The sequence below is a fragment of the Schistosoma haematobium genome, chromosome 5 (genome assembly GCF_000699445.3).
Source record: "Schistosoma haematobium chromosome 5, whole genome shotgun sequence".
NCBI classification, from domain to species: domain Eukaryota; kingdom Metazoa; phylum Platyhelminthes; class Trematoda; order Strigeidida; family Schistosomatidae; genus Schistosoma; species Schistosoma haematobium.
The window spans coordinates 1,246,276-1,265,699 of NC_067200.1; the positions used below are offsets into that span (position 1 = coordinate 1,246,276).

At 34.5% G+C, this 19,424-nt stretch overlaps 1 protein-coding gene across 1 annotated transcript in view; it reads left to right on the plus strand.

The window, feature by feature from the left end:
* PKD2_3 (TRP-like ion channel Pkd2) overlaps positions 1–14,851 on the plus strand; it is a gene marked incomplete at both ends in the record, with an annotated part of 34,040 nt that extends 19,189 nt beyond the window's left edge. The window contains 12 exons of the mRNA XM_051219502.1: positions 8,565–8,694; positions 8,731–8,820; positions 8,878–8,947; positions 9,240–9,332; positions 10,295–10,345; positions 11,296–11,360; positions 12,294–12,360; positions 13,083–13,160; positions 13,516–13,661; positions 14,417–14,509; positions 14,558–14,650; positions 14,699–14,851. Of these exons, the coding sequence (XP_051064636.1) occupies positions 8,565–8,694; positions 8,731–8,820; positions 8,878–8,947; positions 9,240–9,332; positions 10,295–10,345; positions 11,296–11,360; positions 12,294–12,360; positions 13,083–13,160; positions 13,516–13,661; positions 14,417–14,509; positions 14,558–14,650; positions 14,699–14,851 (1,129 nt within the window). The remainder of the gene's footprint in view (positions 1–8,564; positions 8,695–8,730; positions 8,821–8,877; positions 8,948–9,239; positions 9,333–10,294; positions 10,346–11,295; positions 11,361–12,293; positions 12,361–13,082; positions 13,161–13,515; positions 13,662–14,416; positions 14,510–14,557; positions 14,651–14,698) is intronic.
* Positions 14,852–19,424: the final 4,573 nt, after the last annotated feature.

Genomic DNA, 19,424 nt, shown 5'->3' on the forward strand with positions numbered 1-19,424 from the left:
GGTCATGAAAGTTCATCCATAATGAACAATACTTTATTCAAAGAATATTGAAGCCAATCTGAACATTGGATTATGGAATGATTCGAATAATAGACAACTGAGAGTGTCTGGAATGAAATAAGAGTAGCTGTGTCTTTAATTCGATAACCGTCATAAATTTGCTGTAAACTATCATACTATCATACTAAACTGACCAAATTGTCATCGGAGTGTTGAGGAAGATTGTCCGAAGTAAAATCATAATGGTTTTCGTAATCTCACCATTCAAACGTTGATGTTTATGCAAAAATCAAACCAGCTTGGTTTATAAAGGGTCAAATAAAAGCGATTCGCAGTTCTATATTGGCACATCTTATTGATAGCGATCATGCCGTAGATAAATCGAAATCATTTCGAGTTATCTATCACACACATCTTATTACGTAATGATGTTAATGTTTTGGTGTTGACTATTCCTATTCTATTTACCCACGTTTGTTTGACTTTCTATTTTCAACGTTTAACTACTGATAAAACTTTTGTTATTGTATTTTATTATTCTTACTACTATCAGTTCACTTGTCTTCCTACTATCAACTTGTAATTTTACTTATTATGTGTAGTGATTTATTCTATTTCATTGTGTTTATTGACTCATATTGTCTTGAATGGTTTAACATTTATGTATAATAAAGTAAAGCCTGATGACGATCTAACTAAGCGTATTATTCTCTTTACTCTTTCTTACTGAACATGAACACCGTTCATAATCAGTATCATTCAGTTGATATTGACCAAAGTGTTTCTCAATTGTGAAACGTTTGCAAATTCTGTTCATATGAAAAACATTAGGTTCCGTGACACCAAAGCAGAGTAGCCTTATAAAAACGAACAATAAATAAGCTACATAATACTGAATACATTTTATTAACCTTGAAATATTTACTCAAGATGTTCATATGAAGAACTTGATGTTTCCATTTACATTAATATAGAATTGTCTTATGAGAAATTGACAGTGATTTCATGGGATGAGCTCACTATTCCAATAACTATTGCTTCCGTGGATACAATGAACTGAACAAACACCCAAGTGAACCTTTATCAAACCCTAGTGAATAAGCTACATAATTACCCCAAAAATACTGCGACTACATGTCATGATAATGAATAATAATAATAATTCGATAATAGGCCAAATATTAGTGGGACAATTTAATGTATAACTGAAAGCAATTCTGGTGTTCATGATTCCTCAAAATCACCCAACAAACATCGTTTATTCGATCACAGAATGTGACACTTGTGGAAACAATATTTTGGTTACTGTCGACATCTTTTTGGAGCGCAAAATTCACCATCACACTGCCAAGAATTATATTTTGCAATTATAACCACATCATGAATAGTTTAAGCTTCATCCGCTGAAATTATTATTCATTTACGAAAATGTAGACTGTTAATCATTCAACAGTAATTGACTCATTACGTTTAGTGTAAACACATTCACGTCCACTTCTCCCTGACTAATAAGAAACCTTTTGTCTATTTTGATCGCTAAATCTATTCAGAGCCAACTGTACAATGTGCCGGTCAAATGGGCTTTTCGTGACTGTTCGGAAGATACAATCCCACATTCAAAGATGATGGAGTCGTCCGACAGGATTGATTTCAATAAACGTAAATTTAGATGTAAAAATGCAAATTTAGTGCTCTGTTTCTTTGTTTTGAAGGAGGCTTTGATGATCCTTGGTCCATGAAATTCCCATCCTATAAGTGCATTTTGTGCTTATTTGCGCAGCATCATTGCAACACCTTGTGCGTTTGGGGCATTTTCTTCATCATGGCCAGATTATAACAGAAGCTCTCCTGAAGTTAGTCGTTGTTGTCCAACTTGCGTCCAATGTATTTCACTGATCCGAAGCACCTGTAGGTTGTATCTCGTAATTTCTGCAGCGATTTGAAGGACTCTCACGGTCTCCCACATTGTACTAGTATCCCATGAACCTAAATAAATGGTTGCTCTGGTTGTTAAAAGGGAAATCGTGCTCATGAATTGCAAAGGAACTCAGCTTTCATTATGAGGCGTCATAGTTCCTCTAAAGGATGACTTTATGACTCCTAGAGAGAGAGAGAGAGCACGAAAATTAATGTGGTTAAAAATCTAATGAACAGAAGTACTAAGATTGTTACAGACGAGGAAGACCAACGAACTGAATTAAATAAAGTATTTTCTACTCTTAGGGATAACAACTACCCAAAAAGTTTTTAAAGAAGATTATTAAAAATGAAAGAAAAGCTAAACTAGAAAGTATACGAAAAGAATGGAAGTACACCATAGTGAAACATCAGAAGAAATCAAACGGCTTCTAAAGCAATATGATATAATAGTCTATTTTAGAGTGAATAACACATTAAAATGGACATTAGTTAAAGTGAAGGACAAGGTAGCAAAGCATGAACATCAGAACATTGTGTATGAGATTCACTGTCATGACTGTAATGCTACCTATGTTGGAGAAACATCCAGGCAATCGAATGTAAGATTGAAGGAACACAAACAATGTTCCAAAATCCTCGGTTGATTTAAAGAAACTTGAAAATATGTCAGCGATAGTGTTACATGCGTTAGAAACAAGACAAAAGAATACTTTTGAAGGGACTAAAATACTTCAGAAAGGTTTAAACACCCATAAAGAAAGATTGACAGCAGAAAGGCTGCTTATATGGGCGAACAAGAACAGCCTAAACTGAAAAGATGGTATTCAACTGGCAAATTTTCGTTTGACAAGTAAATTTGGAACCTCTCTCTTGTTTAAACCTGTTTTTAATTATCACATGCATCATCATTATTATTATTGAAAGAATTCAATGAGCTTTTTAAACAATACAATTTATAAGCAAAGATGGATAGTGGCTAGCAGTGGAATCCAGGACATACGCATAGTATGCAAATATGCCAATAAGAGACTGATGAATTTCAGTCCTAAAACATCAATGGGAAGATTCAAGTAAAAACAATATCAAGTGAATTAAACTTCACCCCATTGCACAAGCAAGTGGCTATCAGGACTCAGTAGCTCAGTGGATAACGCGATGGCGTTTGAAGCGAACGTTACTGAGTTCGAGTCCTTCGAGTGAACATCAACTCTGAGATGCAGGTACATCCAGCTGACGAGTCCCAAACAGGACGAAACGCGCGTCCTGGATTCCACTGCCAGCCACTATCCATCTTTGCTTTTAATACAATTTATGTTTTGACATGTACATCGATGTTTCATCATCAAGTTATTCATCCTTCAACTTGAACTTTATTTATTTATTCCTTCGTATCAATCTCTCACACATACCTACACACTCACACACACACATACGATTTGTTACTCAGTTAAGTATTTCCATGTCGTTGAATTCTACACATGATTTGTAGTTAACCGACTCATTTTATCCTATTTTACACAAAAATCAACATCCAAATATGATTGGTTTAACACAGTATAATTCTGATTGTTAAAAAGCTATAATTTTGATTTTCCTTATTACCCTGAAGAAGACAAGTTAGCTGGACGAAACGTTGGAATTAGTTAAATTTCAATCGCTGAGAATATTTCAAATATAATTTTCACATATAATGACTTCTCTATACTCGACGCTCAATTACTGTCAAATTATTCGTTCTAATTTTGACGAATATTCGTATGGAGAGTTTAGAAGTTGTAAAGAATTTTTTGGTTAGCGTTATCTTAGTGAGTTAGTTTTCTACGGGATAGGGTCGCTAACCCCATGCCAAACCCTACTCCTTTCTCCGGGTTTGAAACTGGCAGTAGCCTCCGGCGGAACAATGTAGTGTCAGTTATTATGCTAAGCCCATATACCTTATTCTAGCTTTCGGATATCCCATTCTATTCATTCTAATTGAGCCATACTTTGACCTTGTTATTTATTCGCTTATCAATCTAGACTGTTTTTATATGAGCGTATATGTGTGTGCCCTTCTCGTCCCATTAATCACATGTCTGTAGCTTATTTTTGTCTGACTATAGATATTGAGTAACGCTTGACTAAAATGGGAGTTGGCTTCCCAGCCATCTTCTCGCGTGTCATTTTGCTCTGCTCTGTTTCATTCGCTTCATATGCAAAATATATGTATTCACAAGTCAATTCTCATTATTCAACCTATTTAATTCCGTTATTGACTAAAGCGATTTGAGTCGACGATTATATACGAGAATAGGCGATAACAATCATTCGTACCCTCTGAATGGAGTCAGATCCACGGGCTACTGAAAGAACACGGGGAGTGACATCAACTTTTTCTAATTGGCCTACTGATACAATGACTATTGAATGATGTGCATTTAGGAATAAGATTTGAAAAGTTGAGTATTCTGTCTGATTCCCTTGATCGACTATAACATTACACCAAATTCTATCATTTCTGTTACATTCTGTGCAAACATTTAAAGTAAAATTTATTATTACTTCTTTAATCTCAGTGTAAATTATCTGACCATCTAATTAATAAAAACATATTTCTGTTGACCTCAGTTATTGACAGAAATATCAGTGATTATAACTGTGTTGTCGTCAGTCACCTCACACCATCTCATTAATCAAATAATATGGTATTATTCTATATCATCTATTATGTATAGTGAGCGTAATATGAATCTTATTTAGAATAAAAAAACAACATCGCTTTCTAATAATAACTTGATAATTAGCCACACGTTCAGAAAATAGATGAGTGAAATTCTCATTTTTCAAAAGATTACTACTTTCTATAAACAAAATGAAGTGAAAACAAATCTCTCGACTACCAGTGCATAGAAGGTATTGCTGCAGCTATGAATAAACACTGTAGCCATTCAACTGTACGGCCGTTTCGTCCTAGTATGCGACTCCTCAGCACCGCGTATCCGCGATCCCACACCCCGCGAGATTCTAACCCAGAACTCACTGAAGACAACAGTGTAGGGTGGCGCGACAACGTGATTGGCTGATGTTAGGCAATAACAACGTTGGTCTAGTTGGTTAAGGGCCTGACGCGAGACTGATAGGACCTGGGTTCGAGCCTCGCAGGGTGCGGGATCATGGATGTGTACTAATATGTGTAGTTAACACATGTGATTCATCTAGGCCTAATTCACCTGCAAAACAATCAAAATGAAAAACATGTATCTTCCTCACTATTATTAGGATCATGTGTCGCACTTTTTCAGCCTAATGTTTTCTTCAGTCTTTCTCCTCTTCACTGGCTTTGAAAATTCCAAGTTAAGACTTTCTTTGTGACACACTTGGGTGCTTTCTTCAATGTGTGCCCTATACACTTCCAGCGCTTCTTCTTTATTTCTTCCTCCGCTGAAATCTGGTTTGTTTTTTCCCACATTAGGTTGTTGCTGATAATGTCTTGCAAACGAGTCCGAAGTATTTTACGTAGACAACTGTTAATCATCACTTGTATCTTCTGGATGATGGCTTACGTAGTTCTCCAGATTTCCGCCCCATACAGTAGAATTGTTTTGACATTTGTATTGAAAATCCTGACCTTGGTGTTGGTTGACAGTTGTTTTGACTTCATTTGTAAATATGCTGCTCTTGCTGTGTAATGCGTTACGATATAATGTATAAAGATAAACTATCATTAGAAATCGTCAACTTAGTAGGATGAGAACTACACAAAAATGAACAACAGTGTTACAAAATAACTGAATGTGTCCAATCTCACCACATTTAAAACATTTCAAATTACGAAATACACATGAATGATATGCGTGAAACTTGTCACAGAACAAACATTTACCAAACTTGTGCTTATCTTTGTGAACTGTCTCACAACTCAATGAATTGTTATCTGAATAACCTTGATTAAGCACTGGACTGTGACGACGTGATGTTGTGGGACTCCTGATGTTCTGACGAATCATTTCAAGAAAATTTCTGCTTTTAAGGCGTTCTAAATTTGTATACTTTATATGGTCTAGTAGCAGTTGCTTCAGAGTTGCGTAACGAAGAGAAATCGGCTTGTCAGGAGATGGCAATGTCTTTATTTAGTTGTATGCTTCTTTTCTGGTGAATGAAAGGAAATGAGCCACAATATTGACATCCTCAACAATGTCCTTGGTTATAGCCCAGATTTCCAACTTTTCCATGTAATTCGCAAGAGCATCGAGATCTGAGTGTATGTTCAACCTTTCTATCACAGGCTCCATCAGGACGCAAATGTGATAACTGGAAATATTTCAATCTTGGTACAAATTAGAAATCTGAGGAATAACACAATAAATCCAAGAATAGCTAGATGAGCACGAACGAAAGTATCGTATCCAAAATTCGAAATCAAGCAGTCAACAAGTACAAGGGAATCATTAGTTCATAATAACCAGTTACCGATAAGTAGTAAAGGTAGAAGACCTGGTTGGTGGATTTCCATCAGTATTTAATTACCAGACAGACAGGACATCATCAATTGTGCTTTGATCAATAAATATAAACATCTCTGTCCTACAAGATGTCAATTCTGTTTACAGTAACGTAGCAGTAGATTTTCATACTGCGAAATTGTGTGTTATGTGTTTGAATTACTCGAGGAGTATTGGTTTCTCCAAGATTGAGAATATAACATACTGACTTGTACCAACTACTATGAAACCGGACTACACGATTTTCTGCCGACAGTCTACAAACACCGAACATTGTCTAGCTCAATTAAATTATCTCCTTAATAAAATCATCCAAAACGATGAATCTGAAATTGGCGAGACAGTGCAAACCTGACATGCTATTCAAATATTCAACTGCGAATGCTTCTTTCCGAAATATCGCACTTCAGATCTGTTGAAAAGTGAAGACAAACTTCAGCATCAAATGACATGTCAAAATCTATTCAACCTCACGTAAAATTTGATCGCTCACATTGAACCATGATATGAAACCATAATCAGTATTCAGTGAAAACATACATTGGGTCAATAGTAAAATGTGTTTATTCAAAATATCGGATGAGGGTGAGTTTGTCCGTCACAGTGATTGATATAAAATGAAACACAGAAGGCGATGTGGATTTTATCACCGATATACACAGGAAGTAATAACTAGTCGAGTCTCAAAGAATCAGGATTATTAATGGGCGATGCATAGATTGATAAACGGAGGAAGTGAGAGATGGATGATTCTGTGAGAAAATAAACACTAAACTCATCTGAAATTAGACGGTGATTGGCTACATAATACTGAATACATTTTATTAACCTTGAAATATTTACTCAAGATGTTCATATGAAGAACTTGATGTTTCCATTTACATTAATATAGAATTGTCTTATGAGAAATTGACAGTGATTTCATGGGATGAGCTCACTATTCCAATAACTATTGCTTCCGTGGATACAATGAACTGAACAAACACCCAAGTGAACCTTTATCAAACCCTAGTGAATAAGCTACATAATTACCCCAAAAATACTGCGACTACATGTCATGATAATGAATAATAATAATAATTCGATAATAGGCCAAATATTAGTGGGACAATTTAATGTATAACTGAAAGCAATTCTGATGTTCATGATTCCTCAAAATCACCCAACAAACATCGTTTATTCGATCACAGAATGTGACACTTGTGGAAACAATATTTTGGTTACTGTAGACATCTTTTTGGAGCGCAAAATTCACCATCACACTGCCAAGAATTATATTTTGCAATTATAACCACATCATGAATAGTTTAAGCTTCATCCGCTGAAATTATTATTCATTTACGAAAATGTAGACTGTTAATCATTCAACAGTAATTGACTCATTACGTTTAGTGAGAACGCATTCACGTCCAGTTCTACCTGACTAATAAGAAACCTTTTGTCTATTTTGATCGCTAAATCTATTCAGAGCCAACTGTACAATGTGCCGGTCAAATGGGCTTTTCGTGACTGTTCGGAAGATACAATCCCACATTCAAAGATGATGGAGTCGTCCGACAGGATTGATTTCATTAAACGTAAATTTAGATGTAAAAATGCAAATTTAGATATCTAATTAAGACAGATTTTGTTACTTGGATTTTAACCTATCAAATCAAAGCAATGCATCATTGGTAAACAGTTCACAAATCATGACAAGTAACAAAATGTTTGTTCGTGAAAATATGAGCACGCATTTTGATTAACATTAAAAACCCCTCACTTAGTTTAAACTATTACTTATCATATCCAATATAATATTTACCAATAGAGGCCTTGAAATTTTAACCAACGGTGAATAAGTGTCAGCCTTTGGAGTACAACAACTAGAAGTATATTGCATTACGATGAGTTCGTCTTCCACGATGAGTGGTCAACAATGATCATATGATTTTATGAAATGTGATGTTTCCAATGGTCACTTTGGATCGTCGAATAAGAAAGAAACAAACAAACACTTAAAAATTGATATAAACACGACAAGGTCTAACAGCAATTAATAACGTTATGAACAAGAAAATGAGGTGAGTGTTGACTGTACAGTTAAAGCAAATGAGTGTGTTATATGAACTTTAATTGGTTTCAATGAAATAAGACTGTCTATTTTTATCTGAACCATTCCAGACAGAGCTTTGCAACTGGCCAGTTTATACTGCTGTATTTAATCATCGTATTAATTTATAAATTCTTCGACTGCCATGACATTTGCAAAATACGTGAAAAAGTAATTTCTGAAAATAATACATATAGATATGTAAGTAATCAGTCTGGTTCCAATACACACATTCAGTCTCATCACTATTATTATTCCCAGACAATCCGGTCTAATCAACCTCTTCCAATTATTAAAGGCAGCTTTGAAAGGTTGTTTTATGAAAAAGTGAGTTGACTAAATTTTACAATCGAGGTACTAACCCATATGTTTGCTTATAATCAGGAAATTAATGCACCATTCCCGTTTACGTTTTACGGCACTACGGTCAACAGATTCATAATTGACATTTCTGGTAAGATAATCATTTTCATCGAACTAAAATTTTTACCGAGTTTTGTTTATTCCCATTTCATTCTGTGGACCAATGTTACTTTAATTTCTTCAGTAAATCAGTTTTATGCTCTTTTTAACATTCAAAACGTCTACTGATCTCTTATTTCGTTCCAGCTGTAAACAGTTTAAAGTCTAACGGAAATTCAATTACGGTCCATGAAATTCATTTTGTCTCCAGTTAATCTAAAAGTCTTTAATTCATTCTCTACAGATTGTCAATTAAATTTCATGTTTTCATTTGATAAATACAGGTACAATTTATATGTTCGGTGGACAGTACTTAGGAGGAATCAAGCATTATTTTGATAGCAGTTTTTATTCGATATCTGAATTTTCGTCTACTGGTGAGAACCTCTATTATCCGATGATAATTTAATTTTACCTTTCATTTCTCACTTTTATTTTACATAAATGATTCAATATTTGACCTGGTTATATTTTGAGAGCTGACCAGTACACAGTGATTAATTTGCTTGTGTGATTTGATGCTCCAAAAATGTGTTCAGAACACCTATTCATTACTGTCAAGTGAAAACGATGGTTCACTTCGAAATAAACGCAAATTGATTGAGTAGAAATTATAAATCGAACGAATCCAACTGAACACATTTAGAACAATAAACGATGTTGTGTGAGAAATCATTTTGGATTATTAAAGCACATAGACTACCAAGTTACATTTGATGACGTCCGATTGTTTTCTTTAACTTACTTCATGAAGAATGAATGTCTCTAAGTCACTATCTGTGAACCACTGTGTGTATTCATCACATTTTTGACTATCATATTCGTATGGATCTAAAACAGCCATCAGTAATAATAATGACAGATGATAAAAAGTTACCATAAATAGTGCACTGGTATAACACAATAGATTCGACCCGGAACAACTGGAACATCGAAATGAAGTTCACTCATTTTGTTCAGTTACTGCATTTAGTGACATGAAAGTTGAATTTCTGAGTCATAATTAGTTCAATTGATGGAACACTGTTCGATTGGAATAACACAATCTCAGAAAATGGTTTGATATGTGTATTGTCGTTTAGACATTACCGGTCTATTAGATTGTCTGAAGCTTTTAAAATCAACGCTTCAGAAGTAAAATATTCTTCTCAGTTGGTTGGATTGAAACATTCATCATATCGTTGAAATAATGATACGTCTCCTTGGAACTCCCATTTAATTGAACCGGTTTACTTAAATCTTGAAAGAAAGATGGTAACTCGTGTCCAAACTCATTCTCTATGGATATTCATTATACATTTATGTAAAAACAGAAATATTTTTATTTTCATCATTTCAGGGGAATTATTAGCCGTCAGAATGTTTTATTATCAAGAAGCTGGTGATGAACGTATGTATCCATAAAATGATTATTTGATTACACATGAAATATTTAAACACCTACACCATCATTCGCAGTACTTGCGTACACATTTTCTGTTCATTTTACATCGCTGAATTCTTTTCAAAAACTGACAGAGGTAATAAAGTGTCACCATCCCAGAAAATTAGGAAGTGGGGAATTATATGTGTAATCCGTCGATTGTTTGAACACATTGATTGAGAGCTGAAGGACAGTTGACATAATCAGGAGCATACTAGATTTGACGTGTAATAAATAAATCCGTATGAATAAATTGGATCATAAACTCATTTCACTGATGGATAAACAAATGCAGAAATTCATCTTCGTCAACAGGCTTCAATGAAACTTGATCAGATGTCTGTATTCTGAATTAAGTAAATTTGTGTTACTCATCAAACGGTCATTCATAAGAATTATTCATTCAAATTAAGAAATCAACATGACGAATAATCTGAAGCTATTCATTTTCCATCTTTACCGAACACTGATAAACCAATGCGTTGCATAAAGGGTTAAGTTACCCATGTTCTACTTGTAAACAAACAAACCACAGCTAATGTCATGTGTACTAAGGGTCGATTTTTCCAGCTGTAATTATAGAGAGTGTTGAGAAATGTCAATACCTCCTCGACTATTAGATTTAATTGGAAGCTTGATGATTTATTATTTCGATATGAAAACGGGGTTGTAATCCAGCTTCGGAACCTAATTATCTGACATTTATATTTAAGGATGCTAGATTGCTTCATTTTGCACGACGTTCACTAGATTATACTTATTACGAAATCCACCAAAGAAAGCATTTGAGATGACAAAGAAAATAGCTACCTAAAACTGATCACTTTGTACGTAGGCACATACACTTTGGCATGCAACAATAACATGCTAATCACTAATACCCCAAATTCTAAATAACGATAGTCTTCTGCTTTTAGTTCCTGCATTCAGTATAACTACTGCGATAATTTGGAATGGGAATATAATATTCCATTATGAGAACGTAAGTTGCACAATTGAATAGTAATGTAGTGTTGTTTGATGTTTTTGGATTATTATCTTACTTTGCGCAAATCAACACTGTCGAATGCAACAAGATACATTGAACACGATAGAACGATATCAACATATTTTAACGTGCACACAGACTATAAGACTCTTTTCATAACTCCGTAATGACACACGTTAATCCAGCACTTGTTTTAAAACAATAAATTATAGGAAGTGACAATCTGACATATTTGGGCCGATTAAGGACAAACAGTGTATTATGTAGTACTTTCCAACACAGTTATTTTCTGTCAAGCTTAACTACGTCTTCTGAAGTTCAGCTAATTGAAAATTTCATTGTCAAATAATCTGTGAGATAAATTGGTAAAACCTTGATCGTCTCTCACTGTGTACTTGTTCGAATGTCAGCATTTAATACTTCACCAATTTGAAATACAATAGATGCGTGATGAATAGAAAGGGCAGATGAGTTGAAGGATTTCATTTGTGTTGAACTGAATCCAATTTGGTTGCTTCGAGGTAATCAGGAATTGTATGTACGGTGATGGATGAAAGTGAGTACATTAACAGAATTCTTCCACATGACAACAAATCCACGTGCAGCAGCATTGCAGTTATTCACAATCACACTTCCGTCAAGTGACGTTGATATTCATTTCATAGTGTGGCGCATCATTGCATGATAGATAGATCGTCCACTGGATCTCAGTAAAGTTTACAACTGAAGTGAGTCGGATTATCTTCATAGACCACATGAGGCACACTCCTGAGTACACTGAGGAGATCAATGTGTTTACTGTATAACTAGTTGTCTTTGTGTAAAGTGATGTGAATGACGACACATTCCTTCAGTGATTGGTTGGCTTTGATAAAGGTGGTTGTGTGTTGACAAACCTTTACTCAAACTTCCGTTACTTCTTTCCAGGTTCCTACGGTAATTGGTGAAAACCAAAGGTTATCGAGGATTGCGGCTAATACTGATTGCCCAGAAGGTAACAAATGTTATTTGCATTGTGATTTAAACCGGACTACACATGCAGTCATGTGTCAGCCTAATATTAACTTCTTTATGTACCCTTTGATCACCACGTCAATACAGAGATTTGCTGTATTTCGTCATAGTGATCTAATATATCTTTCTTACAGTCTTCATCATTCAGTAGTTTCGTGTGAAAACAGAATCGTCGAGATGTCATTAAAGTGCTGATGAAAAGTTTTGAAATGAAATCTGAATGGTTCTGGTTAACACATTTTCCAAACATTACTGTTTATTGAGAATTCAACGTAGATGATGTGTTTACACATCTTGAATCAAAGTTTTAGTATCATATTTGATAATAAATCAAGATGTAAACTACTCCTGAAAAAGCCGCGTCCTTTGATCAAGTCATTATTACAGTGAACCACTGAATTCATCTGAATTTAAATCAAGTATCTGTGTCTTCATTTGAACGACCGTCAGTCTTGTTAGTGTCACATAAACGATTGTCGCTGTTTTGATGTATTCGTATTGCTGTTGTTTCTGTTTTATATGCTGAACTCCGTAAACATTGAATTTTACGATTCACATCCGCTGACACACACCTGAATATTATAACTATGATTTGTGAATATCTTCATCATGGATATTCAGAGAATTCGTTCTCATTTTTAAACAATCGCTCGTTAAACAAAATCTCAGTTGTTTTCCTCTTTAAAATTATTTTTTTACAAGATGAGGAAGGAAATGCAATAGATGTTCCTGGAAAATGGATCCAAAGTGGAACGTTAGTGGAGTTTGAAGCTCTCGGTGGTATGTTAAACCTTATTGTATCAGTAATGACTATTTTCACAGTTGAATGCATCAATTTTGTTTCCAAAAATTGAAACCTTCATGTGCAATTTCAGTAAATAACTAAATAAAATTTAGCTACCAGTGTCAAATGACGTTGTTCTATTCGTGGATTCTCTGTTGATTATTTGAAATGATGAAGGATGGATGGCCTTCACGTCCTCACGTGGAGGTGATGACAAATTCCTAGTGAATGAAATAGTCTCCTAATTTTGAAATCATCATTATATCACCGACTTATAGTTTAATGTTTTGTAATTCACCTATCTTTTGTTTGATAACTTGTTATGCAATCACATCATTCTTCCCACTGAAGATTGTCCAAAACACGTTTCGAGTGAAGCATGTCACGGCGCAACAATACCAGATACAACGTGCATTTGGTGTGAAACAGCCAATATGTGCATCACCAGCAATGATAAGGATCTTCATGAATTCAAAGTAAATGGTTGCAAGAATAAAGTAAGTAATTGATAAACTTCACAGATTGTTTTCAATATCACCATATTCTACATTGTAAATCTATTTACTCGGAAGAATGTTTAATTGCTACGAATATTTAGTGATTTGTATTCTTCTCTTAGTGCATAAATCAAGGTATTGTATACGTTGACGATGTTTAATCAAATATGAGTACGCTGCTTTGTTTCCATGTGGACATTCAACAATCAACAGAAGCGTCGTTTAACACGTCTGCTTGAACAAATGTTAATTCTTCTGCTCATAGAATGTGTAGTGATTCTCGAAGTCCAATATGAAACCGTCTGTATGTGTGAATTGTTACTCAATTCTGAATGATGAAACATAATCTGTTATAAATTCTGCATCATGTTTGGAAAGTGAAAGTTCGTGGACTCCAATTGTTGAATTTGAGGACAGATATTCTTGACACCCTGTTGAGAAATTTGTATTCTAAATGGATTGCTTCAATAAAGCCGTCAGTTAGTTACATTGAGATAAGGTGAAACATCCGAGAAACAATTTTCATCACCCAAACAAGAGTCGTCAGTTAGTTGTTGGATAATGTGTACTCATCACATTGACTGTTAAATCGGTAGCAGATATCCTAAATCATTATTCATTGATCACATAGTGCAAATGTAAATTATGTAACTAATTGTTGAATTTACTTCTGTCATCAATACTGACAATGGTGTATAATGAATGATGAAATATTTGATATTCAGTTGTAATTCCACTGTTTCCTTCTTCCGAAGAGCTCGACTGTCAACGTTGCTACTGAACCAACAACTCTAGCAACTACTGAAACTGATTTGAAGAAGACTAGTGGAAGCATTGAATCACATTTGGTAAATATTTGATATTTTGTAATCATCATACTATTTCGTTCATTTCAGAACATGACTACAGATACAACAACTCCTGCAACTACTGAAACTGATCTAAGAAATGAATTGAAGAAGACTAGTCCAAGTACTGAATCACATTTGGTAAATATTTGATATTTTGTAATCATTATACTATTTCGTTCATTTCAGAACATGACCACATATACAGCTGAACACATGGAGGAAACAAAAACACTGCAATATGTGTACATCGTTGTACCATTAGTTATATCTTTCCTTATTGTGTGCATTGGCTGTAGCATTTGGCTATGGTTCTACAGAAGGAACAGAGTTCATCCATAGTCCCCACAAACAGCTTGTCAATTGTTTTCATTAAGTCGACTTTGTTTTTTTCATTTTGTAGTTTAGTAAACACACTTTCTATTTTGTTAATCATTTCAATAAATTGAAGATTGTTTCATGGAACTGCATATCACATTGATGATTGTTTACGTAATGACTGATGTCACTTTGTTAGTAGAATATAGAAATACAATCTTCTGTACTTATATCATTCTTTTCATTCAATAAAAACATGGGTAATTACACAAGAGGCCACAACATTGCACTTGTCAATGAACAGTATCGTGTATACGTGATTATGTGACCATTGAAATCAAAAATGAGTCCGTTGTAAATGTCCATTTTATTAAAGTCTCAATACTGAGAAAAGTCAATCGAAATTGACGTCGTTCATTGTTTTAAACCAAACTGTCGGAATGCGGCGTCAATATTTATCAGAGCACCTCAATCCTTCGTTATTCGACCTATCACTGTTGAGTGAAAGCTGATTTTTGATTGAGATCTTGAACCGATTGATGTTAGAACATCACAATTGAAAACCTGGAAGGACTGGACGGCCATTTTGTCCTATTGTGGGACTCCTCAGCAGTGCGCATCCACGATCCCGCGATCAAGATTCGAACCCGGGGCCTTCGGTCTCGCGCGCGAACGCTTAACCAACTGGACCACTGAGCCGGCATCCAATGGTGATAGTTTCTAACATCAACCAATCCACGAAATTGGGCGACTAACTTCCATTGTACTGAAGTAGATAACTCTCTACCCGACAAGGATTAGCACCACTGGTCACGGCTGATTGACAGACTGTTGTTAATGAGGTGTTATGAATGTGTTGAATATGAAATAATTTTAGAAAGTCTAGCTGATACTAAAGTAGGAATGAAAAAAGGTGTAGAGTGAATGATGAACTAGTAACAGTTTTGCCGTAGCATTGGTAATAAGATGAGAGAAAACACTGAAGTATTTGCGTCAGTGATTGATCACATTATTCAACAAAACTTGGCTAAAAATCGATCTTATTCTCATGGATTTATGAGAAACTAGTCTAGTGTGAAATAACTAGTTCTGTATTAAGTCAGGCACCATTGAACGCTTACATCAGCCTATTCAACCTTTTTTTCAAGAAAATCGTTTCACAAACATTTTTCACAATCGAACATCTATGAACACATATATAACTGTCGCATTACTAGAGGACACAGGCAATATCCGAACCGAGAATTCAACAGTTCTTCTATAAGCACAACGAGTTTAGGGTTGTAAGGTTACTTCCCCAATATAAGGTATTTGAAAGGACAACATTATTATCAGACTGATATACACATTCACATTGTGAGTGATATTCTAGCAGGTTCTAACGACGGATATTACCATTGGACAACATAACTCATAATGATGAAATAACCGCTTCGATAACGAGCACTCAGATCATCATTCTTAAAGTGTGTAGTGGTATTGGACCATAACCACACAATCCTCAAAGCTGAATACGAGATTACTCGGAAAATAGATACTCAATATTTAACGCGGAGAAATACCTAACGATGGAGAAGGCGCGAACAAGGAATTGAATGAATCGGAGTTGATCGAATGGCATGGCTCGGTCATGCAGGCGTGGTCCCTGCTAAATATTACCTTATATCTTTTATTCATATTAAATATATTGTTCTTTCTCTAGCCTAACCTTGTTCTTCATCATGTATTGGTAGTTGTTACGATACAGTGAGTTGGTGTAGACGATGATGTGAATTCCACGTAAGATCTTATAGATAAGGCAGTTATATCATGACAAATCTACAATTTTAGGATTAGGTCTATTATTTGAGCAGTACTAATATCATAGTAGACCATAATTCTACAAGTGAAATAACTAGTTTTGTAAAGTATCATAGCTTTCATCTCCCCAGTTTGAATAAACGTTTTTAAACTGACTACTTTTGCTTTTAACTCTTCTCTTTATCTAGCGTTGATTTTACAAAGACATTTGTCACTTATGTTTTGAATGGAATAATACCTCCTGTAAGATCCATTTTGAAGGTTTTGTGTGTGTGTGTGAACATCCCTCCATGTACACATTTGTAGCGTGTTCCTATTGTTGTTCCTTTAGTTTTACACTTAGTTATTCTTTTTGATTCCATTCGAGTTGGTCATATTTGTATTTTATTTTAGTTTTTAATTTTCCTACACCTTCACCAAGTTTCCGTGTTTCTTCCTGAACTGCGTTTATGTTATGTTTACTTGATACTAAGTCTTGGCAGCATCAATATTGGTTTGCATTGGTTTGTTTCTCCTTTTGATTGTGTTGCTTGTATTGACTGGAATTGTACATTATTGATTGTGAATTGAGGCACAATTCCAGAATTGCAAGCATTGTGTGTTATAAAGCAATCGAGTAGTATCTTTTGAACGAATCTATGCGTGATCTATCCAGACAGGATGGAATAACATTGATTTGTTGCGATTGGTAATTTTCTCTCATCTTTTATCAACTTCCTTACGTATTGTATTTTATATTTGAATCATTGAACAATTATTGGCTGAATAGCTGAGTGGTCATATTTGTTTAGGTAATAGGGTATATTTAAATTTATAATGAATTTCACAATCGTCATTTTACCCAATCACTTTGTTTTGCTTTCAACCGGGAAAGGGCGCGTATCTAACCCACCTAGACAGTTATTCTTCAGTCCAAACCTTCGTTTGCACCTAACACCTCCAAGAACTTGTGCGTTAATTAAAATGAAGTATCTTTCAAATTATTAAAACCGAATTTATGTACCAGAAAATTTACGAAGTTATAGAAGGTTTTGAACATCATTCAGATATTGTCTAAATGGAGTGTTAGCGTTAATAATGGCACCAAATGATGCAATATATATGAGACTTTTCTTTTTCTAACAAAACTTTAAACAGGATTGTAATATTGTCAGAGTGGGTATCCGTTGAGATTGCAGTAATTTTAATATTGGGATTCATGAGTATTATACTAAACAGCCGCCCTGTGCTTTCAGGTTTTTAATTGTGGCCTAGCTCAGATTGATACATGGATTCAAACATTGTCGTATTCACCATAGTAGTTTAATTTCACATCATCAGATGGATACATTCCATGTTTTACGCTATGCAAATCATCCAGTGTATGTAAATCTGTCAGAAGTGTGACAAAAGAGGAATCACAAAAATGACTTATCCTGATCATAAAATATGAATTTAGTTGTACAATACAACTGAGATGGTCAATGATTGGAGTGTTTATTCACAGCTGGAGCAAGACCATCTATGAATTGACAAACAGAACATTTGCTTTAACTTCTTCTTCTTCTTAGAAAAGTAGTAATAATTTGTAAAATGTGAATTTCACTCATCTTTGATGTTTGTATGTCGGGGATTGTCAGCCAGATAAACAGCATACTATTAGAAAATGATGTTGTTTTACTCTAACCAAGATTGATATTACACCCACGATACAGAACAGAGAATATCATATTATGCAATGAGGTGATCAATGATAAACGAAGTATGATCATAGCTAATTCTATAAACAAAAGAGGTCAACACAAATATGTTTTCGTTCATTAGAGAAACACGTTGTTTACACTGAGATTGAAGAAGTAATCAATATTACTTTGAATATTTTATTGAATATTACAGAAATGATAGAACTTGATGTTATTTTATATTCAATGCGATGAATCACACAGAATTCTCGATATTTTTCAAATCTTATTCCTCAACAATCTGTTGAATGATACTTCGATTCCTGGAAAATTGTATCATTCAAAGAGTATTGGTGTTATGAAGCTAATATGATTTAGAACCGTAATTTTTGACCAAAATCACAATATTCTATAAGTTTCCTCATTCTAATAATTCTAAACTGAAATTAATCTGGTTCTAATTGCCTATAGACTTCGATATTGTAGAGATTCACGAATCGATCTGGAACATTTCTTGATAGGTTCATAGTGGCATTTATGATCAGGGTGCTATCAAAAATGGCGATTCGATCTATCACAAAGTAACACATATTTAATTATAAAGTAAAGATGTACATGATGTCCAACTTCATTTACATCTGGTAGATGTGTACTACAATCAATCATCTGTTTGCTAAGATATGAATGAACAAGATGTAAGATGGTTGAATGAAATGAGCAGGTAGCTTGTAAAAAAACTTTTGCTCTATCTCACACTCGTCAATCGGAACGATATGCAGTATGGAAAGCGCATATGATTCATATATCACTGGAACAATTGTCTCCCAGTGTCATGGTCGAAAAACGTTGTAATTCAGCTATAAATTCCACGACTAACCTCTTTTAAGACTGGAACCTGTATGTCGTTGAATAATCCATGTTGATTGACTTGTATTCTCCATAATATCAGTTGACTAAGTAAGTACAAATATGTCTGTTGATATAATCTTAACTGTTTAATTTATTGCTATGGCTTAAATTGACGTTGTTATTGTCATTAATGATTTTCTTTTACTACTTGCACAAATATCAGTAGCTTCAAACAGTGCATCGAAACACCATAGTTCAATACATGGTCTAATGCATACGAATGTTCA